The 11,573-nt window shown below is 40.2% G+C and overlaps 1 protein-coding gene across 1 annotated transcript; it reads left to right on the top strand.

Moving 5' to 3' along the window:
* The first annotated feature begins 6,026 nt into the window (after positions 1 to 6,026).
* LOC119737364 (suppressor of cytokine signaling 2-like) lies at positions 6,027 to 11,264 on the top strand. The gene has a single exon (XM_038211668.1). The coding sequence runs from the start codon at positions 6,557 to 6,559 to the stop codon at positions 7,310 to 7,312; it is 756 nt and encodes a 251-aa protein (XP_038067596.1). The 5' UTR covers positions 6,027 to 6,556; the 3' UTR covers positions 7,313 to 11,264.
* The last annotated feature ends 309 nt before the right edge of the window (positions 11,265 to 11,573 follow it).

Raw genomic sequence — 11,573 nt, 5'->3', positions numbered from 1 at the left:
ACAAGTTACGCGGGGCGGATCCAGGATTTTTAGGACGGGGGGGGGGGGGGGGGGGGGCGCCTTCAGTGCCTTTGCCCAAGTGGTAATTAGGCCGCGTTTGAACTGTTATGGCTACGATTAGCCGTGTCTAAGGATGGTAGGCTCAGCCGCTTCCATACAGACGCACGTTTATTATTGCAAGCCGTAGCCCCATTTTTGGCGCGGCTTTAACTTTTCCGATTTTAAATTGCGGAAAGCCAATTGTTACAATAGTTGGTGGTCACCTAGGTGACACCACCTAGGTAGTTTCACGAGTATTTTTTAATTGAAATCCCAGTGCGTGCAATTCGAGGCATGAATCTTTTTAGGCGAATGTTTCAGGAAATGTCGTTGATTGGACATCTTCATCGTTAGTGTTAATCCGTGAGGAGACGAATTAACTTTTTGTTCTATTTCTGAAAACGCACCCCGATGTGAGTGGAATAAAGAGGGGGGGGGTAGCTTAAACAGTTTTTCCCAAAATGGCGAGGAAAGCCGAATATTACAAATAGCAAAAAGTCACTTTTCCCTATATGAATTACAACCGAAGCAACTACAAATATATCGACAGCACCTCGGACTTTCATTGTTTCCGAGGTGTCCGAGGGGTTTAAATTTTCAAAGTCGAAAGGAAGACATCATTTTGAGAATTTCATTTAAGATTTTTTTTTTTAATTTCGTTTCTGACCTAAATTGTTTAATGGGCTTTATCAACGTCCCTACGATCGTGGAACGTATGAAACTATAGTCTTCTAAAATCCGTACAGAGTCCCGGAAAACAACGGAGATGTTTACTTTTCATTAAAAGTTGGAGAACAACTCTCATCAGAGAATTTATTCTTCAGAAGGCTCACGTAATTAAGTAAGAAGGGAAAGATAATATCCCCGTGTGCATGGCGGGGATTCGAAACGAGTCACCAGATTTGTTTTCAGTATCCCTCGTGAATGATGGTGTGTGTTTGTGACCAAAATAACCCCAGAAAACCAAATCTCCATTGTTAGTGTTTAACCAAATCATTTAAATGCGAACGATTTTACCCCTCCTGTGGCTCATAACCGTGGGTGACGCCAGGATTTTTTTTTCGGGGGGGGGGGAAGCAAATTGTCCCCAAAAATTCCTGAACTTTTTCATTATATTCTCAATTTATCATTTTTCCGAGCGTGAGCAGGGGAGCATTTGTCCTACCGTTAACAGCAATATGGCTTCGCATATTCCTCTTTTTTTTCGTTTTCCGGAGGGGGGGGGGGCGCCCCCTTGCCCCCCCCCCCCTGCGACGCCCATGCTCATAACTGAAATTCTCTAGTAAGGAACAAGGCGCCAGAAGGGGAAGCCCGACAGCTATATGCGACCACAATTGGACCATTCTATAAATTTGGGGTCCACTTATTTTCCGTGTCCCTGTTACGGCTGACATCTATGATTCTATAATTCTTAAGCACTGCTTAATGCAGTCATCCACCAAGAGTGATTTTGAATAACAAACTACCTATACCCAACAAATAAACAAATCATTTGAAATAATTAACGGACAGGAAGAATGTCACACATTGGACCCTAAATTCATATAACGATCCAATTAATAGATGCGTGATCATTGACTTATCAAGACAGCAGAAAAAACCTCTCCCTTCGGAAGACTTGGAACGGGAACGACACCCAACCGTTGTAATAAAGATTTTCATTAAGCCTACCACTTATCGAACATGATCATGAATTGTAATGAAATTTAATCAGCTGAATTGTTTCGGAGAAAAGCGACACAATTGCCTAGCCTTGATGATGAATCACCGACCTTTTAACCAGCAATTTACAAGGATCGTGACTTGTTCTACAAGGTTATAACTTCGTGGTTACTTGGAGATTGAAGCTCTTGGAATAACTCATGATTGAAGATGAGTCATGAAGAACAGGGAAGGACGGCGAAATCTCGCCCACTTGAGGATGATGCGGAGATGGGATTTAGCGTACATTTGCGAGATTTCCGTACTGAGATGGCTCTGTATGTACCGCATCCTGTGTGCGGAGATTTTGGCAGGATGGAGGCCGTTATCACAATTTCACAAATCGGGGAGTGGTGGTGGTGGGGGTGGGGGGGGGGTGGAAGCAGGTATATAGGGTTTAACATCATGGGCTCTTTGCTACAAATTTAGGAACCAAAGTAATACATTTTCCTGGCCCTGTTGCCTTGTTTGCCATTCAAGTTGCGTTAATAATTAGTGATTTCAAATAATATTAAAGTCACTTTGAAATTATTTGTTGGGTAGGCACTTTGCAATTCACAATCACTCTTGGAGGACGACTGCTATTGCATCAGAAATATAAAATCCCAGATGTTAGATGTAACATGCAAGCCCCCTCTCCGGCCGGGAAAATTTGATGTCTAGTTGCTTTATAATATTCGGCATTTATGTTCTGGGCATATTTTTGAGAATTTATTGAATATGTGAAGGAGTTTGGACTGCCTTTCTGGGGGCGGCCCAAGGGTGGTTAACCCCTGAATCCCCCGTAGTCCCGAATCTATAAATGAACCTTAAAAATTGGTTTATTTCTTGCTTGACGGGGCAGTAAATGCATTCAAATACCGAGACGAGAGTATAGCCAAATACTGAATGACGAGACGGTCATTTATAAGTCTCACTGTAACGGTTCATTACAAATCACTTCATCATTCAAACAAGGTAATTAATTTTTATCGAATGGGTACTTTTTTTCCAAAAATAAGAAAGCGGCATTACGCATAAAGTTCAAATCACGTGTTAATTACAATTTGCGAAGCATTTAAAACGTAGTGTCGCGAGTCAGTCCATTTAAATTAAATATATTTTGACAAAATTCTAACATAGAAACCACATGATTGTATCGAAATAGCCCCTATTAGGTAGAAACGAATAACCACAATGGATCATGAACTCATTAATGTTCTATATTTTTAGGCCCTTTGTTGAAAATTTAGCATTCAAAACCATATTCTTGGAATAGTGGATGAAACTCCTCCCTGTTTTGGCCATATTTTCCAAGAATACGGGCATCGTTATGAGTTATACAGAACGCATGTATATTACTAAAATTAATGTACCATTAGGGTGAGATACATAACTGTCTCCCTAATGGCACAGCCCCCCTTTGTTGGCACAATTTTACCCGCAATTAGGTTATATTGCTCGTTGTCTATTAGTAAAAATACCGAAATTTGTGGAAAAAGAAAAAGGAAATATTGGGTTAAGGCACATTTAAGTTGGAATTTTTTTGTGCACAAATCTATGGGAAAGTCTCCCTAATGACCCATTCCCGAAAGTTGGAAAAAATTGTGTGCACAAGTCTATGTCGAGATATACCTACATACTTCGCTTTGTTACTAATAAGTTTTACAAAATGTCGATTTCGTCTATGGCTTCGGCTTCAGGGTCTGGATTCCAGATTTATGATTTTACTCCCCTGACGTAGCCTCCAGTACAAAATGGTACATTTTTTATTAAAGAGACACACAATGGTAGGTATTTTTACATTTGGTTGAACTTGGCAGGATCCTTATGCATCTCGAAGCAGAGACAAACCCCAGCAGTAACGAACGCGGAGTTTCATAAATCTTCTTTACGCAATGAAGCATGTATGCCCACGGTGTTGTTGATGTGTTGCCAAAAACAACCCAGACCTTTCTAAGAGATAGCCGAGTTTTTGCGGTTTTCACAAGAAAAAAAATGCAAGCATTTAGCTTGTCAGGAGTAACCTTCGGAGAAAAATGTAAATTTTAACCATAGAGCAAGAGTACAAAAACGCTAACCGACGCAACAAGTTGTGGAAAGTTTGAATTATCCGGAAAACCGAAAGTTGGTGGGATTTTTCGGGAGGATTCTGAAAAATTATAAAACGAAACTGACTTTTAAGAGAAAATGTTTCGAAAACTTTGTTTTATTGAAACAAAATCTCAGAATAAATCGTTTACTATAAAAGAGAAATGTGATTATTTTGAGGTTTACGTTACGAAGTGAGTTGGGTGTGTTTTGGGGGCATCACACCCTCTCCTTGTTTTTCATTCAAGAATTACATCAAAAGTTTTCCATTTGCAATACTTTGATTAAGTTTGTAGACGATTTAAGGAAAATTGCGCTTAGCATTTTGTTTTTTTTTCTTACCGAGGGAGATTGACCCGGTGTGCCAATTCAGAGCCCGCGGAACTAAAGACGATGCGCTTAATCGAAAGAACGGATTAGGTTTACAGAAAGAACTCAACACTAAAACAAATTGGAGATTCGAACGAAGCAATTCATCTTAGGTGAAAGTAAAAGCAGAAAGTTCCAAAAATGTATTTAAAAATTGAAGTTTCAAAACGATGTATAAGTCGGGTACGACCATGTGTCTGTTGGGCTCAGTCTTCTTTTCTTCAAAATGATACCATCGTGTATGTTGAGTGTCATTTGCTACAGTAAGCCAACTTTCCCCTTTCCTTAAGAAAAAGGGAACGAAAGAGCGCCACTTAACGTCAAATGATGTCCAAGCCACCCCAACCCCCAATGATTGGTTAGGGGTCCACCCACGGTCCACCCTGTCTGAAAAAAAATGTGTGGTTTATTTAGGAGTCGACTGTCTGACACGCTACGTGTGGGCAGATTTCATGTACTAAAGAAAGGCGACCAATAAAACACAAAATTATGAACTATTTATCATACTGCATTTCTCCAAGACAAAAAATCAGTAAGAAGTGGCAAATCTTAAAAAGAAAGTTGCTATTAAAGTAGGATCATGTATCAGCCGTAGGATCTATTTATTTATTTATTTATTTATTTATAGTTTTATTTAGACAGGGTAGCCTCATCAGTTAAAAACTGCTATTACTGAGGGCCCTGTATAAAATGAAAAGAATAAAATGAAATAAAAAGAAAAACATTATGTAAACTCACTAAGAACATTAAGTAAAAACTAAAATGAAGAAACAAAATGCAAACATGTAAAATATAGGGGTGTGAATACAAAAATAAGAACAAATTTAAACACTAAGATACACATAATTATAAACACTAACGAAATACAACACAGGAATTAAATGTATCGACCGTAGGATCATGTATGATCAGACGTATCTCCCCCAAAGAACCATGAAAAAAAAAAGTTGGAATTTTTTACTCGGAAGCTATGCTGGTAAATCCCTGCATTTCGAAACCCATGGCTAGTGCGTGGGCAGTATTCTCGCTAGTCTGCGCCTGTTTAGTAAGAAAACAGGTGACTATTTTCATGTATGCCGGAGCCGGGATTTTAGTTTCCTTAACGATTGTTCTTTTTACAACATTTTCATTGCTATTTTTTTATCTTCCTGGGAACGAAATCATTCGGGCAGGGCGTTCGCTGAAAACCGTTTATCACCGATACCATTATGGAGTTGCACCTCCCTTGCTAAACAGTAAGCCGTGAATGCTATGAGTAACAAGCATACAGGCCTGTTAAACGTGATCTCAGTCGTTATGCAGGCTATCACTGATATGAAGCTAATATAAAGCTATAGCAATGTGACGGCGAGCCATGAGAAACCAGAAGACTGGCCGACTGAGGCAAGTCTAAGCAAAGCGTAGCCTTGCCTTGCCTGCGGCCTTTCGACGAATCGCGGATTCACCAGTGCAGTGCCGAACCGCTGAACGGACAATGCAACAGCGCTCGTCCGTTTTCTGTGTAAACGGTGACTGCGTGGATCAGTCCATTTTGGCAGTCCATGGGGGAACTTAAGAATTATCACTACAATAAATGGCAAACTAACACTTTATTTTACAAAACAAAAACACAGATTTCTCATTTTAATGTACTTAAGTTGTCAAATTATATCAAAATTGAAAGTTTGAGGTTTTAGCGTTAGTAATTTGATTTTTAGTTCTTTTATGTTTATAGGAACCCTATCTTGATAAATTGATTGGTCTGGAAACGAACCCGTGGGCGGGGATAACTGTGCGGTTGCTAATGTAATTATAGCATGGTTATGATAATGAGTAATTGGGGCCGTGCTTGGGGAAAAATATGAATGGTGTATGCGTTTAGACTGCAGTGGATGGGACAAAGGTTAGTTCACTACAAGGTCGAGTAAAACTAGTACTACGGTAAACGAAAAAAGGAAGTGGAATATTGCTCACTCGGATTTCGAGGAACGCAGTCCGGTGTGGGAAGTTGGAATGGATATATATACTCATGAAATTCGACAGAGTAAGCAGTTGAGTTAACGTCAGAACACCGGGAGTATTCGTGTGATATCCACATCGTCGTCTGCGATTGATGTGTATGAATTGCAGCTGCTCTGTGTAGTGCGTGCTGTGGTGCTCAACGCGTCGTCACTGAGCTCATTATCCGAGGAGGAAATTCTAAGACCTTCCGATTCCTGGAAATCGCGGCTTGCGGTCCGGGCGCAGTAATAGCTCAGCGCACACGTAACAAGGCCTCTTCAGTCTACGCAGTAAAAGCACTGCGGCGGGAGGCTCATACCGTTTGTTACCGTCAACGAAGCAAGTCGGAGAGAGGAGAAATTGCTGAGATTTTATTCGGGATTATTTCTTGGCGTTGATGTGCGGGGGAGTGCTGCAGTCGCCAATCGGTGTCGATAGAGTACTGTGTGAAGAGCGAGTTTGTGCCGTACAGGGCCTGATGCCGCCCGGTACCATGTCTCACCATCATCACCAGAACTCTCTGGTGTCCACACATAGTGGCACGAACCAAAGGAGTACTGAGGACGATCTGGAGCGCCTTAGCTCGGCCGTCGGTACCTTACAGACGTCTGGCTGGTACCATGGTGCTATGAACTTTGCTGAGGCCAAGCGGAAACTCAGACACTGCGACATCGGTACTTTCTTGGTCAGAGACAGTTCCGACCCGAATTACCTGTACTCACTGAGCGTCAAGACACCGAGGGGTACCACCAGTGTACGGATCGAGTATGCGTACGGTAAATTCACGCTGGACTCGGAGGAGGCGCTTCGACGACTCGCGCCAAGTTTCGATTGCGTGGTCAAACTTTTACACCACTACATGCCCAAGATGAATTCCGCGGGGAAGAAAAACAGAGACAAAGAGGAACAGAAGAGGAGCATCGAGAGCGGTAATAACAGGAACAACAACGCCGGTCAGTTTGTCTGGTTAGAGCCGTCCGGTCGTAGAGACATCGCAGCTCAAATCATCAAGCCTCTACGGTCTCAAGTGCCCAGTTTAGAGCATCTATGTCGGGTGTCTCTGAACCGTTACGTGGAACCCAGACACCAAGCGGACCTGCCCTTGCCTGGCAAACTAAAAGGCTATTTGAAGCAGTACCCATTTGATCAATGATGAAGGGAAACTGAACCACGAACGAACTTGGGCGAGATTTCTTCATCAATGAACGTTCTTGGAAGAACTTTAAGACTGAACAAAGTTCCCGAGCGCTATACGTGCCAAGGTAGATGAGTAGCTGATTCGGCGTCTATGTTGGGAATAGCAGTCTGTGACTATGAAAACACGGTTTTTAAGACCACCTGCTGAAAGTCCACCAAGTCACATTCAAGTTGAGTTCATGACCTGTTTCCCATTTGCCACCACCCCTGCGGCCTTGACTTGCCCCCCTTCGTCGCCCGGCTATGACCCCATCACATCGAGGATGTCCCGACCTGCCGTTCGACCGCAGCCTGATGAGGTGACTAGAAGGCCGGTCTACTTTGAAGCGAGGGGAAAACCGCGTCCAACATCCTGTTTACCCGTAGTTGAACAAGGTGTGTGTTCCAGACCACATGCGCAGCACAAAGGGTCAATCCAACGTGCCTTATATTTCATAATTATCTTTGGATATCAAAATGTAACTCTAAAACAAAAGAAATGTAATGGAAAAGGTTTTCTTTTAATCGTCAAACCGATACGCCCGTACGTCTCTCATGCTTGACGTTAATCGGTGTGCCAATAAAAAAAAACTTTTCCAAACTGTATTTTTTTGTAAAACAGCCAATGTAATATTATTCATACATACAAATATTTCTCATTCCGAGAAACGAGAACGGTCACAGAAAATAATTGATTGAATGGAAGGTTACCAAGTTGCAACAGGCGCCTTTCGAAAGTTGTACCACAAGTAAATTCTAATGCATTTCACAACCTGCTGTTTTGTCAGTTTTGGTAGTCTGTTTCAGATCAACATTCCACTGTTCATTCTTTGAAAATGAAAACTGGAATTAAACTTGGACTGGTCGCTCGGTCGCTTAATCAATTCATGTTACATGTACATGTAGTAGTATTACTGAATAATTTCCAGAATATTTTTATCACTGTGATGTGTGAATTATTGTCCAACACTCGTAATGTTTTTATTGTCACTTGCAGACCACGGTCAAGGTCTGGACAGAGACCTTTACTTTCAAAGTTTTAGAACACCAGGATGTGATTGTAACTTCGAGTGTGAAAACTTGAACTAAATTTTGCGTAGAAGCAGTGATAACAAAAATCACTGGAAAAGGACCAAAGTCCAGAGGTTGCTTCTATTTTAGAACTGATACAAAATTCCCATTGAAAGCACAATGACATGTAATTTTAAGCTCGAGCGATTTTCCTGGAACCCTTTAGCGAATCCGACAAATGGATATCCGTGTTGGTGATACAGTAGATAGATTTGATTATAATTCAAAAGTTAATGACAATAGTTGTTGCACAGGATATGGAGTAATACGGATGTAACGAAATGTTAAGAACTGACGTACATGTATTTGATTTTGGGCCTTTGTGTATTTCCCTGGTAATGTATTTTTTCTTCACAAGAATGGTACAATCATTCAATTTGTGATTCAGAGAAAAACTCTACCTAATTTGTTGTGAATCAATTAATGATCCATTGTATTGGTAGGAAGCAAATGGAACACGTCCACATTAACCTCCAATCCTTCCCACGAACAAGAGATAATTTGGCCCCGATTTTCTGTTACCAGGAAAAACACAACGGTACACTTTGTGCATTTCGCGGGGTGTTATCAATGTGTTACGCAACGTTTCTACTCTTGTTCCTTTGTTGTGGGGTGACGTGTTCCGCTTTCTCACAAAGGCAACAAGAGGGATCTTAAGAGGGCAGGGACAAAATGGCCACAGTCCAGAGTGGACAATAATGGACGTTGGTGCAATTTTGTTGGCAGTCGGGGGGTCACCGCAAACAATGAGAAGACTTCCTGTAGGCTCCTTTGAAGTATGTGAGTGACCGTTTCCTTGAAGAAAGGACAATTCCTTTGCGGTTTTTCTTATCACAATGGTTGAGGGGACACGTTTCGACCCGTCTCAGAAGTTTCGCAATTTTCATTTCGGCCATGATGATAAAAAATCTTACAAAGTTCTTATTTTGATAATTGAAGTTGAGATTCTCTGATTGAGTTACACCATGGAGGTACACTTTTCCATTTAACTTTGAATATCACGAGGACATCAAGACTATTGCAATACATGTATGTCATTAGTGGCTTTTTTATCTAAAAACCGGAAAGTACATAAGCGAACCATGTTTTTGAGAAGAGTACAATTTTCATGGACCTTTATTTATATTCGTAGTACATGTACATTGCATACAGCCCGGCATTATCTTAACCAAAAAAAATGAAAGAATTACTTAATCGAGAAAAAAACACTAAAAAAAGTTTGGCATTGTATCAAAAAAAGTTCTTTGTACAACCTTGGACCGCTTGATTGGTGTTCCCTGATCAGACAAAACCATGGCGATCCGATGTATTTCCTGCAAGTTATGTCCGCTTAAGGATATGTTTTTAAGGACCGTTTTAAGGAAAGTCTGATACGAAATTTTCTACCTTTATTTATCTTGGGTAAAATGCCGGAAGTTATTTCATGACTTGTACATGTATTACAATGACTATTCAGATTGTCATTGAAACAAACAGAAACAAATAGGAACCCATGTGAGCAAAATGTATTTGGAACAGTAGATGAATTGGCTTAATTAAACAAGTATTTATAATTGTGTAAAACGGTACAATAACCCAGCTTGTTGGAAGTCACATCCCGCAATGTTATTGCTATCTTTAATCAAGAAAGGGAATTATTTCTCAGGTACATTATACGGTAAATCCGCCAGATAACGATAATTAATTGATATGTTTCTGACGGCTGTACGGCCGGGTTCGTGTGCGACAGCCCGCGTATTATTATAGCGTAGCCATTACAAGCGCGCTGATGGAAATGAGTTCCTGGAAAAATGGCACGCTGCATGCATAGCGGAGTGAATTGCTCGGCCAGCCGTGCCTATAGACTTGGTTATGCATTATAGTTATAGGGTAGTAGCGCTGGTAATATAATGTACACCTGACGCGATTGTGTCTGACATGGCATGCAGGTTCTCGTAAGCCGTCCTTGGCGGTTTTCCTACCCAATCTCTTTTACCTGGAAAGCCGCATATATTTTTTGATTGATTTAGAGACATGACTATCTCTGTTTAATCTATGCGTGGTCGGTCGTTGTGGCTCGCTGGACATGTGACAAATATTTGTGGAACATTTTTCTTGAATCCCCTTTCATGTTTGAGTCTGCGCCACATCCGATCTTGTCTTTTATGGCTGTCAATCACGCATATTCTCGCGAGACACGAAATTGTACAATTGTGATATCCAGTCTAAACGTTTAAATTGTTGAAAATGTACTTCTTAACATTGTTTCTGTCTAGTCAACCTTAATACCGGTTGCTTTGTCAAAAACAATAGTTAGACTTGCTATTACAAGTGATTTTTTAAACATGTTTACCGAATACTCTTCAGTATATTTACAAGTATATTTTACCGCAAGATCTGTTGTGTCACACGCTGTGGTTTGCTATATATTTTCCCAAGGTTGATTCCAAGAAATGTTTACAGTTGCGGAAGTAAAGGACATTGAACCTTCTCACAAGACAAGGAAGTCAGAAGTATCCAACAAATAGGAATTGTTTTTCTGGAAATGAGAAATGGTCGCCATTAACTAATTTTGCATTTGGTGAGAAAAAAAACATGTTTCTGGAATTTTACATTGTAAAATGCAAATTTATTGCTGACTTATATGAATATGTAAATAATGTACATAATGCTGTACAGTTACTATATTTATACAACGTACGAGGATAGTACAAAGTTATATACAAATTTTGCAAGGTGTATGTAATTGATATCGCTGTTTTTTTTAAATGAAATGTTGACTTCACAAGTGCAATATAGTTCGTTCCAAAAATAATTAATAAAAGATGTTCATGTTCTACAAGATTAAAACGAGGAGTGACACGTCATGTTATATAAGTGTGTTCTTGTCCGTTTATTTATTTATTTTGTAATGGGGTAACTGAACCCTCATCGAGTTCGTATTTGCTGTGACTTTTAAGAGAAACGATGATGTGAGATGTTTTATTGGTCACATTTTTATAAAATAAATAAAGTTGGTTTAAGATGATGAATGATTAGTATTGATGAATCGTGTATTGGGGACAATTGATTATTATCTCAAAATATATAAATAAATAAACTCAGTTTTAAGGCTAGACAGTGCCTACGTTCTTACTTCATGTATTCCAACCAAAACGGCTTGTGATTTTAATAAACTAACGTAAATT

Source organism: Patiria miniata, unplaced genomic scaffold (assembly GCF_015706575.1).
Source record: "Patiria miniata isolate m_02_andy unplaced genomic scaffold, ASM1570657v1 HiC_scaffold_3, whole genome shotgun sequence".
Taxonomy (NCBI): domain Eukaryota; kingdom Metazoa; phylum Echinodermata; class Asteroidea; order Valvatida; family Asterinidae; genus Patiria; species Patiria miniata.
This window is presented reverse-complemented; position numbering and strand designations above follow the sequence as displayed.

Excerpts from the sequence above, each read along its gene's own strand:
- LOC119737364 (XM_038211668.1), top strand. The coding sequence starts at position 6,557 with ATGTGCGGGGGAGTGCTGCAGTCGCCAATCGGTGTCGATAGAGTACTG.